This window comes from Rhinopithecus bieti, unplaced genomic scaffold (assembly GCF_001698545.2).
Source record: "Rhinopithecus bieti isolate Rb0 unplaced genomic scaffold, ASM169854v2 scaffold_1618, whole genome shotgun sequence".
NCBI classification, from domain to species: Eukaryota; Metazoa; Chordata; class Mammalia; order Primates; family Cercopithecidae; genus Rhinopithecus; species Rhinopithecus bieti.
In genome coordinates this window covers 4,685,870-4,711,103 of record NW_016803937.1, presented here as the reverse complement: position 1 = coordinate 4,711,103, position 25,234 = coordinate 4,685,870, and the positions used below count along the sequence as shown (strand labels likewise).

The 25,234-nt window shown below is 43.2% G+C and overlaps 1 protein-coding gene across 2 annotated transcripts in view; it reads left to right on the top strand.

The window, feature by feature from the left end:
- Nucleotides 1–25,234, top strand: part of USP10 (ubiquitin specific peptidase 10) — a 70,636-nt gene that overhangs the window by 26,315 nt on the left and 19,087 nt on the right. For both annotated transcript variants that reach the window (XM_017860701.1, XM_017860707.1), the window contains 6 exons: nucleotides 1,657–1,717; nucleotides 6,258–7,298; nucleotides 21,175–21,266; nucleotides 21,827–21,936; nucleotides 22,360–22,415; nucleotides 22,639–22,742. In XM_017860701.1, coding sequence (XP_017716190.1) covers nucleotides 1,657–1,717; nucleotides 6,258–7,298; nucleotides 21,175–21,266; nucleotides 21,827–21,936; nucleotides 22,360–22,415; nucleotides 22,639–22,742 — 1,464 coding nt within the window. The remainder of the gene's footprint in view (nucleotides 1–1,656; nucleotides 1,718–6,257; nucleotides 7,299–21,174; nucleotides 21,267–21,826; nucleotides 21,937–22,359; nucleotides 22,416–22,638; nucleotides 22,743–25,234) is intronic.

Here is a 25,234-nt window from a genome sequence, read left to right as displayed (position 1 = left end):
TTTCCAAACTGTCTTTTGTGACCACAGAGCGTTTTGAACGAGATCGGAGGCTTCCTGAGACACACATGGCCGCTGTGTCCACTGCCTGTATAGACCCACCTCTCTCCTCCAGGTGCCTGCCGGCGTCAATGCTGGTGGGTGGAATGATCTTTGCATTGCGGGTGCCAAGGCTAGTGTAGCCCTCAGCACACAGAATGCTTTCTCCTCCGTGTCAATATGATGAGTACTAGGTTGCCCCCTGGTGGTGGAGATAAGTGCAGCTGCCAACTCCTGAAGGCTTCTTTTGAATTGCCCTGTGTTTTCCTGTTTGTCATAGTTCTCTGGGAAGAGAACTTACTGGTTTACTTGCAGAGAGAAGCTTTTATTGCTGTGATTATTGAATTGGTGTGCTGAGATTTCATGAGAGAAGTCGGCTGAGGAAGCCAATCAAGCAGCAGCTCTCATGCAGTACTGGGCATGAGACTTACCCAGGCGCCTCTGAGCTCTGTGACCCTACGGCCCTGCACTGGCCATTGTATGCAGTGAACAGACTTTGGGAAGTGCTGCGCCAGAATGTCTTTGTTCTTTTGTTCTTCCCTCAGGTAGCAGTTTGTCTCTGCTTACCTTACCCCTTTTCTTCCTAAACTCTTTTTTTTTTTTTGAGACAGAATCTTGCTCTATTGCCCAGGCTGGAGTGCAGTGGCACGATCTCGGCTCACTGCAGCCTCCATCCCCCAGGTTCAGATGATTCTCCTGCCTTAACCTCCCAAGTAGCTGGGATTACAGGCGCCCGCCACCACGCCCAACTGATTTTTTGTATTTTTAGTAGAGATGGGGTTTCACCATGTTGGCTAGACTGGTCTTGAACTCTTGACCTCAAGTGATTCACCCACCTCAGCCTCCCTGAGTGCTGGGATTACAGGCATGAGCCACCATGCCCAGCCCCTTCCTAAACTTTATTACACCCAGTGTGTCCATTGGAAGCATTTCCAACTCTTCAATAAATGTTATGGAATAGCTAGGAAGAAGAAAATTTAAGTTGTTTTGAGATACCTTTTCAGCTTTTACAAAGAGATCAGATAGTTCCCATTCTGCTTTCTGTCTTCCAAACAAGGAATGTGACTTCTAGCTGTTAATTTCTTTAATTAAGGCACTGTGTTAAAAAGGGAGCCGCAGTCACCAGGCTTTTTGTTTCTAGTGGGCTTTCCTCTGCTCTCCGACCGTGGACCTGGTCCCAGCCTCTGCTGGCTGTGTTGCAATGTAGTGATGGTGAATAAGAGGTGCAGTCAGGAAGAGCCATCTTCGCTAGTGCGTGAACAAAAGCGTCTGTGGTCTGGATGGTCAGTCATTAACGTCCTGTGGAAAGAAGGATGTATCATAAGCATTTTATTGTAGCTGATTTACATGTCCATTGGAGTTCATTTGTATTCCTTTTGGCTTCATTTTTGGATCTGTTTAATGGTGATAAATATTTGAAAGCATTTCTGTTGTGTTTTTTTCCTTAAATGAAGATGATTTAGATTGCACTGACTCTTCATGTATGTTATTCTGCTAAAAGTAATGACATGCAAAGTTGTATGGATAAAGAGTTTTAATGAATTGCTGCCTTAATTAAATGGTATGCGTTGGTTTTAACATTTTGTTGAATTAAAATTTGTTTTCTGATTCCTTGTGCAGCTTCCTCCGTACAGTGGAACAGTTCTGTGTGGCACACAGGCTGTGGATAAACTACCTGATGGTAAGCTAGTTCTCTCCTTATTTCCCTGAAGGGAATTTTGGCCATACATGCTGGGTGGGCAGGCTACCTGTAAACATTGTTTTCCCATTTGAATAAACATTTCTTTGCAGCTTGAACTTTTTGCTGTAAACTCTAATGTATTTAATCGCTGAATCACTTTGACTGGTAAATTATTTTAAAGCATGTCCTGTGCTTCGGAGTGCCAGCCATTTAGTCTAGGAAATGGTTGTTGAGTAATTTTTTTCCTAACAGTTCTGAGTGCAGCGGGTGCGTTATTCTTCATCAGCACATGCCGGAGTTGAAGGAGCTTTGGGTCTTGTTGCTAAGCAGCCTGCTGGCTCCAGCGCCCGCTAGCTTCTGAGTCTGTGTTCTTTGTAAACTAGGGGCAGCCTGCATCTATTGTTCTTGCAGTTTACATTCATGTCGTGGTCTGTCGCTGACTCTTGGGAGCTCAGGTCACCTCTTCATCTCCTGGTCTGTTATGTTTTTGGGTCTCCATCATAGACACTGAGCTGATTATCAGAGATGGTGCTTATGGAGATGCAGTGATTTTGCATTGCTTAAGTACCCAGTGTTGGAATACCAACAAGGTCGTTTAATTATTGCAGGCTGCCCTTGCACAGTTCAAACCTCTCTGGATCATTTTTCAATCTGAATCACCTTAAAGGTCCTTGCTGGCCTCCAGGAAACTGATGCCAAACTTTTTCTTTGAGAGTTAGGGGTTTGGATTCCCTGTTTAGTTAGCATGGTCAGACTTATGAAAGGGGTTTTAGTTAGAGTTTAGGCCTCAGTATAAACCTTGAAAAGACTAACCAAACGTTTTATCTCTGGTAACATCAGGAGTGATTATGTCTAAAATTTTAGATGTATAAGAAATGTGGGAGACTGTAAGGGAAAGAGCAGATCTAACAATAACTTAGGACAAGTAATAAAATAAATGAAGCTCAAGGGACCCGAAAGCCAGGCTGCTCAGCCACCTGAGCCACCTTTTAATCGGCTGATGTCAGCCTCTCAGGCATCTGAGTCAGTGGGACTTCCTCTGTCACTGTGTGCTTTGAACGTAGTGAGCACGCTGCTTGTGTGGATCCAGTGCTTACAAATGCGCCATGATTTTAACATGCACATCACTTCTTTAAGTTCACCCTCCTCCCTGTGCTGTAGGCACCACCAGCTCCCCCAGCCTCTGGAGTTCTGCTTCCCACTCCCTCCTTCCAGCCTGCCTGCCCTTTTCGGTGACCGCTTCTTGGCCCTTTTTCTCCATTTTTTGCTCTCTTCCCTCTAAGTCCTGCTTTTTTTCTGCCAAAAACACGACTGGAATCTTGCCACCAGCTTGCACAGTTAGTGACAGGCCCGCTTTTCTCTGCAGCCTTTTCTGGGTCTCTCGTGTTTCCATGACATTCGTTTCTCTTCCAGTGCCTGTTCGACTGTACAGAGCCTGTGGGTACGGTCATGGACCTGCCTCCCTTTCCAGACTGCTCAGCTGCTGATGGCAGGGTCCATTTCTCTATGTCTGTCACTGTGCCTGTAGCATCTGGAATGTCGTAAGCCCTCAGTACATTTGTTGGATGAATGGTTTAGGATACTTGATTCTGCTCCCTCCTACCATCTCCAGCTGCAGCAAGCCCTTTGCAGAGGCACCTCATCGTGGCTTCCTTTTACACCTCGGCCTTTTCTATTTTTGTGTTTTTAAATTTTTTTATATTTTAATTTTCGTAGGTACATAGTAGGTATATATATGTATGGGATACATGAGATATTTTCGTACAGGCATACAACAAGTATTAATCACATCAAGGTGAATGGGTGTCCTTCACCTTAAGCACTGGCTGTTTTAGATGTTCCTAAAGCTTGAGATACCACTCCTTCACCCTGCCCTCACCAATTCAGTGATCCATCAAGTTCCACTGACCTCTCTAGTTTCTGATGGAAGTTGTTCACTGTTTCCTGCATCCAGAAGAATCCTTTTTCTAGAGCTATTCACAGCCTTCTCTCCCCTCCCTCCATGTTTTCATTCTCAGTTGTTTGTATTTGTCTCCCTAATAAATGTGAATTCTCTGAGCAGGGCCCTTGTGTTACTAATCTCTGTATATTTCCCTCCTTCACCCCCTGCCTTATAGTCCAGACCACTCTACTGCATGTACTGCAGTGAGCAGCCTTGGAGAAATGCTGTGTTAGGATTCATGGTTTTATGACCCTCTGCCTGCATTACCTGAGTGTTGAGTTTCCATCTTCCTAATGTGTTGATTGGGTTGTTGAAGCCAAGCATGCAGGCCTTCCTGCGCTTCATCTGCCTGGCAGATTGGGCTCCGAGCTCTCCGCCATGCGGTGCAGGGCACGTGCTTCCATTGTGAGTGTTCCTCGATAAGAGGAACTGTGCTGGCTAGGAATCCGCCTTCTAGTGAGATGATCAAACATGGTATTGAGTAAATGTTTGATACTAACTGTAACATACTGAAATAGTTCTGTTCACATTACATCACGTTCTAGAATGTTTTATGTTCTGATAAGATTGAGAATTGAGATGTGGACAGCACATCTGTGTCTTAGAAATAATCAGTCTTGCATAAGCAGAATGACACAACACATTCTAGTTTCGAATGTGATTTCACAGCCTTCAAAGGGCAGGCTCCACGTGAGTGTTCTGCCCCAGGCACACTCGTTTCAATCCAGGGAGTCTTGAGAGCCCCAGAACACCAGGGAGTAGGGGATGCCTGGAACCAAAATGGACCGTCAGCCCCTAGGTATGATAATAAATTCAGTTCCCCTGGATAATTCTTTTCAAAGTAAGGAAACAAAATTTAAATAGTAGCCAAAGGAATTAGATGGTCATGACTTTATACGTGAACTTGCTGTTAGGTGCAATCGTCATCAGTGTTCTTTTCCGGGAACTTGCTGTTGTTGGGGCAGGATTGTGCTGCCACCACCCCCACCCCCCACAGTGAGGGGCGGTGATTCCAAAGCATACAAAGATTCAGGAGGCCTCAGGAGGCTGTTTAGCTCCAGGCTCCTGCCCACTCACTTGCACATAACTGGCCCTTCTCAGGGTCTGTATTTTTTCTTCTACAAAAAGACTTCTAGGGGTCCTTCCAAGGTAAAATATATTCAGTTCTCTGCAGTAGAACACCGTTCTTTGGGTATTAGTTTCTTTTCTTGAGATACATGCCTCGAAAAAAAATTGGCCCCTTAATGCTAGCCTGGAAGAAATCTTTAGCTATGCATTAAAGATGAAATAGAAAGCATGTGTCCTTCCCTTAACTTCAAAATGCGTAACTTTTTATCAAATATAAGGTGACATTGATGCTTGATGTCTGTTGAAAGACAAAACGGATTCTAAAACTTAACCTAATTTCAGAGATGTAAACTATAAAATTACGTCTGTCTCAGCATGAATGAGATACGTGGACTGTGGTTACCTGGGAAGGAAGTATTGAAGGCTTCCCAAGAGATATGGAAAAGTTCACAATTCTAACTTTTTCTTTTGGTATTTTCGGAAGGCTTTACCACCCATGGAGTTAATCCAGTGTGGCTTTATTGAGGGGACATTCGTGTGTGTTCATGTCAGGGCCACTTTTCAGACTTAATGGAAGGTTACCAGTGGAGGAGACCAAGAGATGGAGGATTCAAAAGAGTGCTCTGAAGTGCGCCTTTATATATAGGATTCTCTGTTGTTGTTGTTGAATCTTTTTTTGGCATCTTTTTTTGTTTTTATTTATTTTTTTTTTTTTGAGACGGAGTCTCGCTCTGTGGCCCGGGCTGGAGTGCAATGGCCGGATCTCAGCTCACTGCAAGCTCCGCCTCCCGGGTTTACGCCATTCTCCTGCCTCTGCCTCCCGAGTAGCTGGGACTACAGGCGCCCGCCACCTCGCCCTGCTAGTTTTTTGTATTTTTTAGTAGAGACGGGGTTTCACTGTGTTAGCCAGGATGGTCTCGATCTCCTGACCTCATGATCCGCCCGTCTCGGCCTCCCAAAGTGCTGGGATTACAGGCTTGAGCCACCGCGCCCGGCCTTTTTTTGTTTTTAAATTTATACTTTCTAATTTCTCCTATCCAGTACATATAGGATTCTTTGCGTAGTTCATGTTTTTGGAATTAATCAAATCACGTTACCTAGAGAAGCTGATTTAACCGTGTTTTAAGTCCCTAAGTTAGTTGTCATGATCTTTCACAATTTAAATTGTCCAAAACACGTATTCCTTTACCTCAGGCATAAGGGAGCTATAAGAAAGTCAGATTCCATTGAGGGATATTTTAAACTGGCAAAATATTACTTGCTTTTATTACAAATTTATTTTAATTTCTACCTTCTGAAAGCCTTCCTTAGCTAGGAAGGTAAGTACAGGCTTCTGCTTTTCATATCCCCAAATTAAATAGTTTTATAGTTTCATTTTCAGCAAATTGTTCCACATAAGTAAAGGACGTAATAGATTTGTTGATTAGGAAGAGAATTTAAGGTTTTCATTTTCAAAGAGAAAGTGAGTAATTACTGGTACTTAGAGTTTGTAGAACTGTGTTCTTAACTAATAGTTTGTTTTCTAAATAGGACAAGAATATCAGAGAATTGAGTTTGGTGTCAATGAAGTCATCGAACCCAGTGACACTTTGCCGAGAACCCCCAGCTACAGTATTTCAAGCACACTGAACCCTCAGGCCCCTGAATTTATTCTCGGTTGTACAACTTCCAAAACAACCCCTGATGGTATCACTAAAGAAGCAAGCTATGGCTCCATCGACTGCCAGTACCCAGGCTCTGCCCTCGCTTTGGATGGAAGTTCTAATGTGGAGGCGGAAGTTTTGGAAAATGATGGTGTCTCAGGTGGTCTTGGACAAAGGGAGCGTAAAAAGAAGAAAAAGCGGCCACCTGGATATTACAGCTATTTGAAAGATGGCGGTGATGATAGTATTTCCACAGAAGCCCTGGTCAATGGCCATGCCAGTTCAGCAGTCCCGAACAGTGTCAGTGCAGAGGATGCAGAATTTATGGGTGACATGCCCCCGTCAGTTACGCCCAGGACTTGTAACAGCCCCCAGAACTCCACGGACTCTGTCAGTGACACTGTGCCCGACAGTCCTTTCCCCGGAGCACTCGGCAGTGACACCAGGACTGCAGGGCAGCCGGAGGGGAGCCCCGGGGCTGATTTTGGTCAGTCCTGCTTCCCTGCAGAGGCTGGCAGAGACACCCTGTCAAGGACAGCTGGGGCTCAGCCCTGCATTGGTACCGATACTACTGAAAACCTTGGAGTTGCTAATGGACAAATACTTGAATCCTCGGGTGAGGGCACAGCTACTAATGGGGTGGAGTTGCACACCACGGAAAGCATAGACTTGGACCCAACCAAACCCGAGAGTGCATCACCTCCGGCTGACGGCACAGGCTCTGCATCAGGCACCCTTCCTGTCAGCCAGCCCAAGTCCTGGGCCAGTCTCTTTCACGATTCTAAGCCCTCTTCCTCCTCGCCGATGGCCTATGTGGAAACTAAGTATTCCCCTCCCGCCATATCTCCCCTGGTTTCTGAAAAGCAGGTTGAAGTCAAAGAAGGGCTTGTTCCAGTTTCAGAGGATCCCGTAGCCATAAAGATTGCAGGTATAGTTGAAAAGATACAAATCTAGAGTGAAGATGGGAACAGACCTCATCAACTGGTCTTATAGACTGTGGTGTTAGAGTGTTACCCATAACAATGGTAGATTACCTGTGCGTTAATAGCAATGTCTGAAGAATGCCTATGTCTTAAATGTTCTCTAGAAGTAAGACAATATAGAAACAAATGGGAGGAGAGGGTTGTCGTAACTTTAAGTTAAATGAAAGATCCATGTCTGTTAGCAGTTCTTTTCTGTTGACAAGTTACATTTCCATTTCTTGCCTTTTGTTCAAGTAATTCTGCTCCACGGTGTGAATGTATAATGGACTTTTTCTGTGATATACCTTTGGTATGATAATCCTGATTTGTACTCACTGTGTGCTCCTTCCTTTTATATTTCTTAAGATACAAGAAAGCATTTTGTGAAATAACATGTTTTGTTTTATGCCTGTTTTGCATTGAGTAAATGGATTCTATTCAGAATTTTGATAAATCAAGGTCAGCTCTTGAAAGGAAGAGAATAATGTTAAGAGTTCAGCCCAAAGTTAATATTTTATTTTAAAGTGCTGAGGCTCCAAGGTAAAAACAATTACAATAAAAATAGAAAGCTGCATAATTCACAGATTGTTTTAAAAAGTTACAGTAGGAAGTCAGAAATACAGCACGGTATGAAAGAGGTACGTGTGCTCACACAGCCACATGTTGCGTAACGATGGATGTGTGCTCTGAGATGTGCGTGTTAACGTCAGAGAGTACTACACAAATACAGATGGTAGAGCCTTCGGCTAGTGGTGCAGCCTCTTGCTCCCTGTCCAGCATGTTACTACTGAGTACTGTAGGCAGTTGTAACACAGTGCTAAGTATTTGTGTGCCTGAACACATTTAGACATAGAAAAGATACAGTGTAGATAGGGTATAAAAGATGAAAAATGCTTCCCCTGTATAGAGCACTCATCATGAATGGAGCTTGCAAGACTGGAGTGACTCTGGGTGAGTGAGTCAGCGATGAGTGCTAAGTCAATGTGAAGGCCTAGGACAGTACTGAGCAAAGCCGAGCTTTATAAACACTGTACACTTAGGCTGTACTATGTTGATTTACACATTTTTCCTCAATAAGAAATTAACCTTAGCTTACTGTAACCTTTTACTGTTTATTTTACTTTCAAATTAAAATTCTAAACTTTTGACTCATGAGAACACTTAGCTTGAAACACACACTGTACAGCTATACAAAATATTTTCTTTTATTCTTCTATAAGCTTTTTTCTATTAAAATTAGTTTTAACTTTTTAAACTTAAAAACTAAGACACAAACATTAGCCTGGTCCTGAACAGGGTCAGGAGCATCAAGGCGTCACTAGGCAGCAGGGCATTTTCAGCTCCATTAGAATCTTGTGGGACCATCATCTGTGCGGTCCATCGTTGACCGAAACGTTTTTACGCTGCCCATGGCTGTACCTGCTGAAGAAGCAGAAACTGTGTCATCAGGTTGGATTCTACTAAGCTTGGTAGCCGGATCTTCAGATTCTTACCCTAGCAGCCAAGTTAAAATAAGCTGTTTCGTTTAGGCTTTCTGTAATACTTTCTGATGTGACCTTTTGGAACATTTGACAACCTTCTTTTTTTTTTGGAGACGGAGTCTCGCTCTGTCACCCGGGCTGGAGTGCAGTGGCCGGATCTCAGCTCACTCCCGGGTTTACGCCATTCTCCTGCCTCAGCTACCCGAGTAGCTGGGACTGCAGGCGTCCGCCACCTCGCCCGGCTAGTTTTTTGTATTTTTTTAGTAGAGACGGGATTTCACCGTGTTAGCCAGGATGGTCTCGATCTCCTGACCTCGTGATCCGCCCGTCTCGGCCTCCCAAAGTGCTGGGACTACAGGCGTGAGCCACTGCGCCCGGCCTGACAACCTTCATTACCAGGATGTAGCAGCAAGCTGCCAAATGCACACCCTTCTGTGGAGGGTCAGAATTGTGTAAGAACTAAAACACATTCTTTGGATGGCAGTAGGATGATAGCAAGCAATGTATACATTTTTTTAAGAGTATTTTATTCCTTATACAAAATACATTATCTCAGGTACTCTTGTTGCTCTGAAGTTCTCTTAAAATGAGGAAATAATAGGCCATACATCATTATTTTGGGCTTCATATATATTTCTTAAAGCAAGGTGATTTTTTTTTTTTTTGAGATGTGGCCTCACTCTGTTGCTTAGGCTGTAGTGCAAGAGGCTCGATCTTGGCTCACTACAACCCCGCCTCCTGGGTGCAAGTGATTCTCCTGCTTCGGCCTCCCAAGTAGCTGGGATTACAGGCACATGCCACAACGTCCGGCTATTTTTTTTTTTGGATTTTTAGTAGAAACGGCGTTTCACCATGCTGGCCTCAAACTCCTGACCTCAAGTGATCCACTCGCCTCAGCCTCCCAAAGTGTTGGGATTCCAGGCGTGAGCCACTGCACTCAGGCCAGGTAATTTCTTTAACACAGTGTTCAGGATGTATTTATTGCAAGGACTGATACTGTAAGATAGATTGTGTAAGCCTTTTGTATAGATTACTAAGTTAAAACTTTATTTTTAACCTATAATGAGAAATGCATGGTGGGGTGCTCTTAAAAATGCATTCTAAGTTCGAAGTCATGAGAATTTTTTTTTTTTTTTTGAGAGGGAGTCTCACTCTGTCACCCAGGCTGGAGTGCAGTGGCGTAATCTCAACTCACTGCAACCTTCTCCTCCTGGGTTCAGGCAATTCTTCTGTCTCAGCCTCCCGAGTAGCTGGGACTTTAGGCGCCTGCCACCACTCCCAGCTAACTTTTGTATTTTTAGTAGAGACAGGGTTTCACCATGTTGGCCAGGCTGGTCCCGAACTCCCGACCTCAAGTGATCCTTCTGCCTCCACCTCTCAAAGTGCTGAGATTTCAGACATGAGCCACTGCACCCAGCCGAGAACATTATAGTTTTGTTTCTAAAATAGCTCCACAAAGGAAAACCTCCCATCCTAGGGAGGTTTTCTCAGTCTTTATTTAAAATAAGAAAGGAAAGCTTCATTTTAAATGTTTTAAAACATTCTACTTAGTCATACGACTTTAAATATAGTTTGATAAATAGTTATGCTCTGTTTATGTTAAAGTCTAATTGAAGTAGCTTTGTCAAACACTGAAGAGCCTCTTAATGACTGGTAGTAGACGAAAGCCTTGCCACACACAGTCCACGTAATTATTTTTGTATGGACATAGTGTAAATCCCTCCCCAACAGATTATTTTTTTAATCCTATTTTGGTTAGGTCAGTTATGAAGATGTTTTAATTTTCTGAGCAAATGTGTAGCTTCTTTAAAAATACGTAATTCTTTTCAGCCTGTTTGTTGAGCCTTCGATAAACAGCATGTAATTGCTGACAGTTTGAGGATTCTCGTAAAATAGTAGAGCAGTAGAGTCACATTAAATAACTCTTGGGATCATATAGGGCTTAGGGAGAATGGCATTGTTTGAACTTTTTTTGGTTTTATTCTCCTACTTAGGGATTTACTTTATAAAAGTGCTAAAATATACTCAATTTGTTACAAGTCAGATCCACTACCACAAATTCCCTTTAGTGGGCATAATTTTTTTTTTTTTTTTTTTTTTTTTTTGAGATGGAGTCTCGCTCTGTCGTCCAGGCTGGAATGCAGTGGCACTATCTCGGCTCACTGCAAGCTCCGCCCCCTGGGTTCACGCCATTCTCCTGTCTCAGCCTCCTGAGTGGCTGGGACTACAGGCGCCCGCCACCACGCCCGGCTAATTTTTTTTTTTTTTTTTAGTAGAGATGGGGTTTCACCGATGTTAGCCAGGATGGTCTTGATCTCCTGACCTTGTGATCCGCCCGCCTCGGCCTTCCAAAGTGCTGGGATTACAGGCGTGAGCCACTGCGCCCAGCCTAGTGGGCATACTTTTTTTTTAAGTGTAGACCCATTTATTTTAAGCAGCGTTTAACTGGGTGAAAGTCTAGTTTCATTAAAAGATCTCTTGATGTTAGTTATAATAGAATTTGACTTGCATTAGTATCTGTTTGTACTGAGACAGTGGTATCTGTGTTATTAACTTTTGCGAAAGAGGCAGTGGGGAATGATTTAGACATTAAATGTATTCCTTTCTGCCAGGCATGATAGTGTGGAGATTGAGGCTTGAGGATCGCTTGAGCCTAGGAGTTCGAGGCCAGCCTGGGCAACATACTGAGACCTCCGTCTCTTAAAAAAAAAAAAAAAAAATTATACCCACACAAAATGCTAGAGTAATTTGTGTATTTTTTGTCTCATGTTTATTTGTTTCAAATACCCACATTTCTGGACTATTTCCCCTATCGTTAAGCCTGCTTAATAAATGCCAACTAGTTTTTATGCTATCAGAAGTGAAATTAAGAAGGCAGATCGACTAAAAGAAAAAGAATCACATATAAAGCATTTGGAAGTGAAATACATTAAACTCTTGATTACTCTTAAACTATCCACTTTAATGGGTTCTACTTGGATCTTCTTGGTGGCAAGGCCATCTCCTGGGTGTAGGTTATGTGTCAACATTTTCTTCCATTGGCTGTTTAAGTGTAAACTGTTCTTTAAGAGGAGAAGGACACGCCAGGGGAAAGCAAGTGAACTGAACACTCAGTGACTTCCTTTAGCCTCAAGGGAAGGATGAATCTAAACACAAAAGACCTGTCTTGCCGAGGGTTGGAGAGGGATCTGTGTTTCAGTGACTGGTCTGAGAGGAGATGATTGCCGTTTTTCAGTAGGAGTCAACAAAATGAAACTTGAAAGTCTTAATACAGCCCGGCATAGTGGCTCACGCCTGTAATCCCAGCACTTTGGGGAGGCTGAGGTGGGCAGATCACTTGAGGCCAGGAGTTCAAGACCAGCCTGGCCAACATAGCGAAATCCCGTCTTTACTAAAAGTATAAAAATTAGATGGTTGTGGTGGCTCGTGGCTGTAATCCCAGCTACTGAGGAGCCTGAGGCGGGAGAATAGCTTGAACCCGGGAGTTGGAGGTTGCAGTGAGCCGAGATTGTATCGCTGCACTCCAGCCTGGGCAACAGAGTGAGACTGTCTCAAGAAAACCCCAAAACTTAATAGCTTGTGTTTGACAGTAGTTGCAAAACATGACACCCTTGTTTTAAGAGTGAGTATGGCAGACACATGGGGAGCGCCTTTGCTGCTGCTTCCCTCATTAGCACAGATACTTTGGAATTGACCGAACATGTCATGTTTGAAATTGAACATATGCTTTTAGTGAACGTTGTACTTTTCCTGGGTCTTTACTAAGGAACATTCCTCATATACTAGACTGAATTGTATCAGATGCTTTCACATCACAAGTAGAGCAAGTTTGTATTTGATGTTTTGCTTTCAAAATTATGCAACAGTGTATTTCGTTTTAACAGAATATAAATAATGGTGGGTAAGGAGAGTGGCCAACTGCCCGATAAAATAAGTTAAAATTCCAGTGAGAGAGAATTAGGAAAACTGAACTCTTGAACAGCTCTGAAAACATTGCGTTGAAGTATCTAGCAATGTCATTTATTATGAATTGTTAGTCAAAACCTGTTTATATGATTTTGCACAGTGGTTTTATACCTAAAAGGTATTGGATCGAGAAACAAAGTTATTACAATTTGGGTCTTCTCGAATGAATTACCCTGTCCGTGTTTATTTAAGTGGAAATGAAAATACAGTTATGTGCTGCTTTAATGATGTTGCAGTCAACAACAGACCGCATGTACGACGGTGGTGCCATAAGATTATGATGGAGCTAAACAATTTCTAGTGACCAGTGAGTTGTGTTACAGATGCCTACAATATTCAGTACACAACATCCTGTACGGGTTTGTAGCTTAGGAGCAATAGGCTCTAGCATATAGCCTAGGTGTGTAGTTGGCTATACTATCTAGGTGTTTGATCCCACAATGACAAAATTGCCTAATGCCACATTTCTCAGAACATATTCCCGTCATTAAGCATGGCTGTGTATCCTAAAACTGATCTTTATTTTGGCAGTTTATAAATCACGCATATCCTTTCACCCCCTCCTTGGGGGAAATGGTTTCTCAGATATTTTGCATTCCTCTTCAAAAAGTACACAGGCAGTGGTCATGCGACATGATCTAAGTTAAAAAGGCATGGCACCCGTTTACAGGGATCCACCCTTGTGGATTGAGAGTTTAGTCCACATCTGATTCGATGTTTGTATCCTCACATTTATTTCTTTTTTTTTTTTTTTTTTTTTTTTTTTTTTTTTTGAGACGGAGTCTCGCTCTGCCGCCCAGGCTGGAGTGCAGTGGCCGGATCTCAGCTCACTGCAAGCTCCGCCTCCCGGGTTCACGCCATTCTCCTGCCTCAGCCTCCCGAGTAGCTGGGACTACAGGCGCCCGCCAGGTCGCCCGGCTAGTTTTTTGTATTTTAGTAGAGACGGGGTTTCACCATGTTAGCCAGGATGGTCTCGATCTCTGGACCTCGTGATCCGCCCGTCTCGGCCTCCCAAAGTGCTGGGATTACAGGCTTGAGCCACCGCGCCCGGCCTGTATCCTCACATTTATTATACATCTTTCCACTTCAGAAACATAAGTTGATCTGCAGCCAGTGGGTAGTGGTACATTTTGGTCACTTTGCTGTCCTTCATCTGGTTAGGTAACTAAGATGTGTGTGTTCTTCCAAATTGATGGTAATGAGGAAAAGAAAAGCACTTGGAGAATGTTCTGGACAGTTAGGAAGATGACAGAAAAGCAGGTCAACACCACCAGAATGTCGATTACGGACCAGTTATTGAGCCCTAAGAATCAGAGTTGTGCACCTTGCGTTTTCATGGATTTTCGATGGCAACATGACCTCTAAGTCCTAACTTTAGGAAAACAGAATTTGATGTATAAAATATGTGTAAGAATAATCATAGCTTATAATGACATAAAAGTTTATGATGCTAGTATTGCCTTTGAGTTGATAAACAATTTCAGTGGGCTGATTTGTGGCAGCCCTTGTGAACTACCATCTACCATGTATGTCTTAACATTAAAAAAAAAAAAAGACTATTAAGCAACTCCATTTTTCTGTATGTCAGCAGATTTCATAAGAGTGAAATTTCAGTTCAGCCTTTTAATGTGAGTTATTACAAAAGTGAACTATGGGTTTCAATTTTGTGTCTTCTATGAGTCATTCTGGCATTTTGTGCCTTTTCACACACATTGTTCTAGGCAGTGCCACCAACTCCTGTGACATAGATGGGTTTGGGAGGCCATCTTCCTAAAGTTGCTGTCTGAACAGCTAAGCAGTAAATTATACCAACCATGATGAATTGAAAAGAAGGCTTCTGGGGAAAGTTTGTTATTACAACCGACTTCTGATTATATGCCCTAAAAGAAGGTAAAATAGATACACCAATGGCAATGACTTGGGAATGCAGGTCAGACTTAAAATTTCAACCTAGAAATTCCCTGTCCTCCATCCTTGGTGGCCCGCCTTCCTCATTTTGATTCTTTTAACCTCCATAATTAGAGTGTGTATTGGACTTTAGGCTAGGAATAAAATAGTAAATGAAAATGTTGATGTTGAAAGAGGAATTTAATTAAGTAGAGTGAAGAGTGATATTAGAAATTTGGAAGTGGTATTAGTTCTGGCTTGTCCATAAGTAAGACCTGACGTTTGAATGATAACAGTAGGATTCATTCACTTGAACATAATTCAGCCCAGTCTTAGGAGGAATTAGAACTGCTTTTGCACCCCTGTTCTTTCACTGCGAGGGAGAAGAGGAACTCATGAACTTCATAAAGCGTTAGTGTCTCCTCCGGTTTATGGTTATTGAAATGAGTCAGGATGGAAGGCTTGATGTACATGTGATGTTACAAAACTGGACCTTAACTGTTTCTTGAGTGTTTGGATCTTAAGAGAACATCTTTGACAATAAGTATTTAATTTTCATTTCTTACAATCATTCCTCTTAAAATGGAGCTTTGTTTTAAAAAAAAAAAATTTTTTTTCTGTCACTCAGGCTGGAGTGCTGTGGCATGATCATAGCTCACTGCAGCCTTGAACTCCTGGGCACAGGTGGTCTTCCTGCCCCAGCTTCCTGAGTAGCTGGGACTACAGGCAGATACCACCATGTCCAGCTAATTTAAAATTTTTTTTTTGTAGCAACAGAGTCTCACTGTGTTGTCCAGGCTGGTCTTGGAATTCCTGGACTCAAGTGATCTTCCTGCCACAGCCTCCCAAAGTGTTGCGATTACAGGCATGAGCTACCACACCAGGCCTGAAATAGAACTTTATTAATACATCTTTAATATGACAAGATGTTTAAAACTTGTCCAGATTTTAAGGAAGTTGGGCTAACATTTTCTCTTGAGATGCTGAAAGTTGTTGGTTTTCTCAAACGCTTACATAAATTAATTTGCTTTTCCCTTCTCCTTCCACCTCTATTAGCTCTTTATTTTCTAGGGGGGATTCTGATGTCTGTAGTGAGCTGACCGTCATACCTGGAGTGGTCTGCTCATGTATTTACACGCATGCTCGTCTTTGCCATAGCTGAGCATGGTGCAGCTCCTTATCTGTTCGGGTGAGGAGTGATCTGCCCCAGGTTGCAAAATGAATAAAGTGGCAGAGCCAGGGTGTGAACCCCATCTTCCTGGTTTGTGTGCCTGGGCCCTTGCCTTTTACTGTGCGTCTTCTCGGGAGCTGTCATTTAGACTTTCTGGACCAGGAGCTAAATGACCTTTAAAGTCTGTTGAATCGTTTCTAACAAATGTGAATGGAGTCATTCGCCATAACCAACAACTTTATCTCCAGATGTTTAATTCATCCTGTATTACTGTCTAATGAGAACTTACTGTATGCCACGCACTGTCTGGTTGGAGTAATGATTGGCCTTGCCTTCAGGGTAGTCTGAGCCATAAGATCAGAAAGGAACAGATGGCAACTGTTCATAGAGAGAAGTGATCATTGGCAGAGGGGTGTTGAGGGGAGAAAGCAAGGAGGGGAGGCCTCATGCAGCTAGTAGGGATGGCAGTAACAGGCTGAGGACACAGAAGGCCGTCAAGTTCTGTTACCTTAGATGGGGCAGACTTTGTTGAGCAACACACCACTAATGTCAGGTAGGCGGTGATGAGATCGGCTACCGTGGAGACAGTGTGGAGAATCTTGAGTGCCTTCTGTCGGTCTTACTCTGAGATTAGGATTTAGGATCATTGTAAGAGACTAATAACAGAATGATATGGTATTTTAGTTTATGAAAGACTTGCCACTAGATAAAATTTTTCTAGAATAATGGAATAATCATTAAGAAAAATCTAGGTTGTTCAGTGTGTCTTCCATATTTTCCAAGTCTGTAAAGGTTTATTCTACGTTTAACAACATTGTACCAGAATGGCCTTTCAAAGAGTGTCAAAGGCTGGAAGAAAAGCTGGTGGAGTACATTCCCTCCTACATTTCCTGAGGGTCCATTTGTTCTGCTGTTTCAGAGGTGGTGCTTATTGGCTTTTGTAGGTGTGTGTCTGAAATGTTATTCCTTGCAGTTATTGAACAAACCACTGGGTGATGCTAGAAGACTTGATTTTAACACTATGGAAGAAAAACAGTGAAACTGCTTTTTAACCTGCCTGCGCCTCAAAATAAGCAAACTGGAAGCTGGCATCGATTTAAGGGAATGGTTGAGGTAGAAACTAAAGGTTTCTGTCTGACCAGTTCACACTGTTACACAAATAAATGCTGGAAAAAGTCGGTTTATAGTTTATTTATATATCCTCTGATTGCATGGAGATTGAATGGTCAAGCTTCCAGGCCATGCAGATTATTCTGGGCACGTAACTCAGTTAAGAACATGAAAGGAGGCCAGGCACAGTGGCTCCCACCTGTAATCCCACTGTGGGAGTCCGAGGCAGGCAGATTGCTTGAGGCCAGGAGTTCAAGACCAGTCTGGTCAACATGGCAAAAACTCTGTCTCTCGACTTTGTCTCAAAAAAAAAAAAAAAAGCTATGTTTTCAGACAGAGCTTAGTGCAGCCAGTTCTTGATTGCTCTGCACCTGCTTTCCTTTTAAGAGTGGAGTTATCCTCCACTCTTAAAGCATGTTTTTGAGTCTGTTCGAACGGGTCAACAAGGAAGGGAAGTTTCAGGCAGATCTTGTATGCCTGGCTCTGGTGGCTTCCTTCATTTCCTTCCAGTATCAGTGCTAAACAGGAATGAATGTCTTCAAGCACTGTCTCACCCACCTCTGGCATCTTCACCCTGACTCTGCCCTAGAAGACCTTTCCTCCCATATCGTCAAGAAAACCAAAGTTGCTCTTTCACTCCTTCTCCCACCCAGAAACTTTGCATCTTCCTGGATCCCTAGCTCCTTGCCCCCCATGATCCTGTCTCCTTCCTCAGCCCAGCTTCTGGCTGAGCAGCCTCCACTTGCTGTCTTCACTCCTACACGCTGCCCCTGCACGCTTCTCGCTTTTCTACCCTTCCAGCCCTGTACTCTGGGGACCTGTGCGTATGTTTGTGTGATTATCAATCTGTCGAACCAGGGAGATTGAGGCTGCAGTGAGCCGTGATGTCGCCAATGCACGCCAGTCTGAGTAACAGAGCAAGATCCTGTCTCTAAAATAATAATTATGGTTGGGTGTGGTGACACACATCTGTAGTCCCAGCTACTTGGGAGGCTGAGGCACAAGAATTGCTTGAGACCCAGAGGCGGAGGTTGGAGTGAGCCAGGATCGTGCCACTGCACTCCAGCCTGGGCAACAGAGTGAGACTGTTTCAAAAAAAAAAGAAAAAATCAGTCACTTGCTGGTCTTTGGATATAAATATACTATTTACTGGTGTCATCTGGGTACCTTTTACCAACATCTCTAAAACTGAACTCATCACCACATGAAACAAAAAATAACCTGCTCATCCTGTTGTATTCCTGTTCTAGCAGGATAGCACTGCTGCCCCAGCCAGTGAGAACCTTCTAGTATCTCTCTTCTTCCTCAGCTTCCATTTGGTGTCTTCAGCCCCTGACCTTTCCAGAGTTTCTGCAGCCCTTGGATTCAGCTAAGCATCCTTCCCCCATCCCCATCCCCAACACCCCTTCAGCTTAGCCTGTACAGTGTGTGTTTGGAGCCAGGGACATCACAGTTTGTCCCTGCACTGGTCTGCGAGCTCGCCTAGGGCAGGACCATCTCGCATTCATCTCTGTTCCTTGCTTACCCGGTGCCCACACCGTGGCTCAACGCCTGTAATCCAAGCACTTTGGGAGGCCAAGGCAGGTGGATCACTTGAGCTCAGGAGTTCCAGGACCAGCCTGGCCAACATGGTGAAACCCTGTCTCTCCTAAAGATACAAAAATTAGCTGGGCGTGGTGGTGCACATCTTTAATCCCAGCTACATGGGAGGCTGAGGCAGGAACATCACTTGAACCCAGGACACAGAGGTTGCAGTGAGCCGAGATCGCACCACTGCACTCCATCCTGGGTGACAGAGCAAGACTCGTCTCAAAAAAACAAAGGTTTCTATGTTAGGAAGATAGCAGGTTTTGAGTCTTAAGGTTAGGTTAAAAAAAAATGTCAATTTGATATAAAAATACTATGGCGAAGACTTGTTGGAATCATGCTGGAGTTTTTATTGGAGACACTATGCCTTTACGTCATTGATGGTTATTTGAAAATGCACATTTTTAACACTGTGATTCTATTAGTAGCTGTTCTGTGGCACACACTAGAAATGATAGACTGTTGTGATGCTGTGGTTTAAAGACAAAGGTAAAAATCCACTGTAAATAGACTTTAAGCCTGTGGGGAAAAGTAAGTATCTGAAACCTTGGAATAAAAGGGATTGTTAAGTGAAGCCACTTATATATTGAGGAAAGGGCTCAACCTCTTGAGTCAGGTAGACCCAGGTTCACAGGTCATTTCAGCTGTTATGTGACTTCAGTTTTCTCGTCTGTAAAATGGGGGTGGTAGCTATCTCTGACAGTAGGGTTGTTAGGATAATGATGAATAATATACACAAAGCTTCTAGCACAGTGTCCCCCACATGACAGGCGCTGTCTCTGCTGGGTGTCGTCACATGCAGGCTTGGGGTTCAGTTCGTAACTGATCCATTATTCATTTACTTCAAGGCCCAGTTCTGTAGTCCATATAAAGAGAGAGAGGAGCTTTGCAAACTTAGTCTAACTGAACACATTCCACAGAATCTGTAATGTTCTCCTTTCTACAGAAGAAGAGCTATGCAGAAATGACACCCTACGCTGCTTCAGTTAGAAGGAAGAGGACATTTACTCTCACAGGAAGGAGGGAATGAGAGGGGGGGTGTGTGTGTGTGTGGAATTTTGCAAATTAATTTCTTCATTCGATTAGTGCCGAAGTCTGGGATCTGCCAGTACAATGTAGTTTAGAAAAGAAAAGCTTTTTTTTGAGCCATGCTTTACATGGATGCTAGTATCAAATGTATGCCATTTTGGTTTTTCTTTCCTATATACAATTCGTTTATTTATTGTACTTTATTATTCTTATTATTATTTTGAGACGGAGTCTCGCTCTGTCTCCCAGGCTGGAGTGCAGTGGCTGGATCTTAGCTCACTACAAGCTCCGCCTTCCGGGTTCACGCCATTCTCCTGCCTCAGCCTCCTGAGTAGCTTGGGACTACAGGCGCCCGCCACCTCGCCCGGCTAGTTTTTTGTCTTTTTTTTTTTTTTTAGTAGAGATGGGGTTTCACCGTGTTAGCCAGGATGGTCTCGATCTCCTGACCTCGTGATCCGCCCGTCTCGGCCTCCCAAAGTGCTGGGATTACAGGCTTGAGCCACTGCGCCCGGCCTATTGTATTTTATTTTTACATGAATTTTTTATTTTTGTTGGTACATAGTAGGTGTATCTATTTGTGGGTTATATGATTAGTGTACAATTTAAAAGTAAAGGAGACAGTGTGGATTGGCTACAGATTATGAAGTTGAGGCCCTGGCTATACTACCTGGCTCCTGTGTGATCACAGGTAAGTTAGTTAGTCTTTGGGAGCCTCAGTTTCTTTTTTCGTGGTGGTAACCAAAGGGGCAAGGTGGTGGTACTCCTAGATTACTAAGGATTAAGTCCAGCCAGTTAACATTTGTAAATTGTAAAGAACGTGCTAAGTGTAGAAGGGTTTGTAAATTGTAGCCATCACCATTAGAAGATTCATAGTGGGACGGGGGAGACCTTGTTTTAAAGCATTTCTGATGGTTAATTCTATAAAGATGACATTCGCAGCTGTTTTAATACAGAAAAAGAGTGATGTCCACTCAGGGTGAACCTGAGGCTAAGCAGCGTGTTTGTAAATGGAATAAGGGAATTACAGTGTATAAAACCGTTGCTAAATTGGATTTCTAGTGGACAGTTTAATTCGTAGGAGACTGTTGTCTCTGAAAGGAATATCTTGACTCCCTGAACAGCCATTGAACATGCGCAGTGATGTGTAGGGTCAGCATTAGATGCTGGGATGCAGAGAGGACTGAGACGCAGGTTCTGCCCAGACATCTTTCTGTCTAGTGACTGAGACGCCTTGCTGCTAATGAGACACACCTGGCTAACAGTGTTTAAGAAAAAAGGCTGTATCTCTCAAATCTATTCTCTAATAATGATACTGTGTTCACATTTTTTTGTTTCTCATTAAAATAGATAGTTCTTGTGTTCCCTAATTCTGTTCCCCCCAGGAAGATTAAATGTTGCTGTTTGAGGGAAAAGATTAATTTCAAAAAAGTTTTAATTAAGTAGTGTGCTTGATGTTGAACTGAAGGAAGCCTTATCAGTATGCAGTTTCTTTGGATATGTGCTTTATTGAAGGGATTTTAAATGCTCTCCCAGAGTAGAGCATATGAAATGATTTGAATATTCTTCACTAGATGTCGTTGATTTCTGAAATATGCTTCTTCCCTCTTTCAGAGTTACTGGAGAATGTAACCCTAATCCATAAACCAGTGTCGTTGCAACCCCGCGGGCTGATCAATAAAGGGAACTGGTGCTACATTAATGCTGTATCCTTCCTGGACGCCGTCCGCAAGGCCAGCGTGTTGCAGCTCTCCCTCCTCTGGGTGCATGTGACTTCCTTCAGCCTCCGTGGGCCATCTAGCCCTACATTTGAATCCCCAAGCCTGGTTTATTATTACTTGGTCTGCCTACCTTGCTTATAAACAGGGTTATTCCTGGCCGCAGTCCGTCTCCCTCTAAAAGAGAGGATCTGTTGGCATATGAATGAGGGCTGCAGACAAGCTGACTCTCATTCGAGTGGCTACAGATCATAGGGCAGAGCAGCCACTTATAACTGGAAATTTGGTTTTAACTCATTGAACTATCTTGGATAAGTCAAGTTCTTGAATACAAACGATTGACTGCTTCGTAGATCCTCATATGGACATCACAGGACAGTTACCCTAGTAATGATTTGGTTTATTCCTTTTTGTGGTGACATGTCTAAGTAGTTCAATGTCCTTAACTTACTTAGGTTTTTAGAGATGTTCTTGGTGCTAAACGTGCCTTTAGGAAATGTGGTGTGTGTGTTTCATTTCCTTTACGCTTCCTTACTGCCACTGTGTAGACACTGCAGGCACTGGTTGCTTGCCCGCCGATGTACCACCTGATGAAGTTCATTCCTCTGTATTCCAAAGTGCAAAGGCCTTGTACGTCAACACCCATGATAGACAGCTTGTAAGTAAGGTGGTGAAAGATGTGTTATGTGGTGGGGTTTTTTCCCCTCTGATAATTAGAATTGAAATAGTTTAGTAAAGCTCTTGATTTCCTGCCAGTGAGTCCTATAATTTTGTCTTTTATAAAAAATAGACTGTTCGTGATTTTATATGGAAGTTAACCAGAAATGGAATTGGAGCATTGTTTATCTATGTTCTTTAGATTCAGTAGAAAATATTTTAGTGTTTACCAGCATATATCACTTAAAATAGACCAAAAATGCATATAGAAAAGACTTGAGTTCACTAGGTATTACAGCACTGGTTACCTAAAATCTACTATACTCGTATAGCTGATATTCTACTTAGCCATCAAAGGTCTTTAGTAAAAATATATATATACTGTTTAAAACTGCACTATTTAACGTTTTTTCCCCATGTTTAGTGTTCGGCTAATGAATGAGTTTACTAATATGCCAGTACCTCCAAAACCCCGACAAGGTTAGTAGAAATGAGTTTTGTTGATGCTATTACATATTGGGAGTTGTGGAGACAGATGACTTAAATTTGGTAAATTCATTCATGGTGGGAAGAAAATGTCTACACCTGTGCCATTCTCAGCATTCAGCCGGGTGGGAGGTGGGGGAATTTTGATGATGTTGCTTTTTTCATCATTTGTGACTTCACTGTAGTTAGGAAAACCTGTGTCCTGTTTCCATTGCAGCTCTTGGAGATAAAATCGTGAGGGACATTCGCCCGGGAGCTGCCTTTGAGCCCACATATATTTACAGACTCCTGACAGTTAACAAGTCAAGCCTGTCTGAAAAGGTTTGAGACTTCTCTGATGTTGCTAGTACCAAGTGTTGCCTTTTTTTCCAGTGTGTGTGTGGTAACTGTTGCTTATTCGATATTTGCCCTCTGTCTCCAGCGCTGTAAGTAGATGTAGGTTTATAATAGAGTCCATTGCTTGGATGAATTGAAGAGTGGCCTTGCTCACACTCTTCATCATCTGACCTTGCTCAGATAACTTTTATGGCGCACCAAGCACTGCTGTCAGTACTTTACGTATATTAACTTAGTCGACTTTGTGAATAAAGTATGATTATGGTCTCCTTGTTACAATTAAGAGAAGTGAATCCACTGTCTTGAGGTCATATAGCTAATGTGCATGGCAGAACCCAGCTTTCAAGACAGCTCTCTTAACCACTGCACTATATGCCACTGGGGTAGAGTGGAGTGCATTGGGCCTGGAATGATGGCAGTATTCAGAAGAGCTTATGTCTTCATCATACTTACAGGCTTTAGTAGCTATTTGATGTACTTGATTCCTTTACCTAAATTTTTTTAAAAATCATATATTTTGTTACTACAGGCATGGGACCAAGGAGCCAGGGCGCCCTTATAAAAGGCCCTGGGGCTGTTGAGAGTGAATTGAGCCACCCTTAGCACAGTTAACTGAAGCATTTCTTTCCTCCCAGACTGAGTTGGTGATGACTCAGTACAAGCAGTTGAAATGATGCTTAGGGAGATGTATTCAGAGAGAAAACTGGTTGAGAAAATGCCATTTAAGTCAAGTTTACTTAAAGCTTCCTTGCTTTGAAGAAGAGTGAATGTCGAGGGCGTCGTAGCAGGATACCACCAGGGGCAGCATAGATTTTTAAGCTCTTTAAATGTTTATAATGCAACTTTTGGTATTGGCTTGGAATTATTTCCCAAGTAATGGGAACATGGTGTTAGGGATGCAGAAATGGAATAAAGTGTGCCCTCTGCTTTCAGCGAGGGAATGAGATAAATGAATAGTCAGCAAGAGAAGTACAAAGATGCAGAGATGCCTTAGAGTCCAGAGGGGCCGCCTAGCTCAGGTGGAGGCAAAATACAGTGGGTGCCCAGGAACCCCGGTAGGATCATGCACAGAGATAATGCTATGAACAAAGCATCTTTTTAAGGTGACATTAATATGGGATGTGTTGGGCTTCCCAAGACCACCCTGAGGTTTGGGTGATTCACAGGAAGGACTCAGAAAATGCAGAAGCGGGTGCACCTGTGGCTATGGTTTATGACAGCAAAAGCATGCAGAGCAGAGTCAGGAAGGGAAAGGACAGATGAGGCAGGGCCTAAAGGAAACCTCCAGACTCCTCTCCCAGTGCAGCCAGAAGGCTGTGCCTAACTGTTCCAGCACCAGACTGTGACCACACCTGTGAAATGCCGCCTCCCAAGGAAGCTCATTACAGACTCCGGGTCCAGAGTTTTTACTGAGGGCTGGTCCCATAGGTACCATCTGCCTAGCTTGAACCAAAAGGCCAAACTCCCAAAACAAGCAAAAGTGTTAGCAGAAAGCACATTGCTTGCACAAAGAGATTTAGGCAGAATCCCATATCAGTTATTGGACTGATGGGGACCTTGCTGAAAACCAAGTTCCCAGACACCAGCCAACGTTGCAAGCAGGCCTTTCCAAGGAGAGCCACCCAGGCCTGCTGTGAAAAGTCTTCAGCACACTTTGGCTGTGCCAGTTTTTGCCCTTTGCTGCACATGTGCAGAGCATGCACTCACGTGAACAGCTGCTGTCCACGTCTACTATTTGGAGAGGGCAAGTAAACTTGAATGCAGTAGATGCTTCAGACAGAACAATTTGCAGGGCCTTGGAACAGGCGGTTGTGCTGTGAAGAATGAAATATGAACTGATGATAAGTAACAGAATCAAACGCTCCTGATGAGGGATTATTAAACTCTTGGGTGACTCATCTGTGAATGATTTTGCTGATGTATGTGTAAAACAACTAACGTTTTAAATCAGTGAAGTTTTTCCACATACAGTTTGAGTTCTTTCCCGTGTAGTTGTCCATCATCAAAGACAGAAGCAGACATAGGGCTGCTTAGTTCACTGCTCGAGTGGTAACAGTAGTTGAACAGTGAACTGGCCCTAGACATCTAGTTCTTCGTCTTCTATTTCGTTTACCCAAGACAGATTTTTTTTTTTTTTTTAGTGACTTTTTTGTGATAAAGTCAATGTGGCAGGGTGTGGTGGCTCATGCCTGTAATCCCAGCACTTTGGGAGGGAGGCCAAGGCAGGCAGGTCGCCTGAGGTCAGGAGTTGGAGACCAGCCTGGCCGACATAACGAAACCCCGTCTCTACTAAAAATACGAATATTAGCCAGGTATGGTGGCACACGGTTGTAGTCCCAGCTACTCGGGAGGCTGAGGCAGGAGAATCACTTGAACTCGGGAGATGGAGGTTGCACTGAGCTGAGGTTGCACCACTGCACTCTAGCCTGGGTGACAGAGTGAGACTTTGTCTCAAAAAAAAAAAAAAAAAAAAAAAA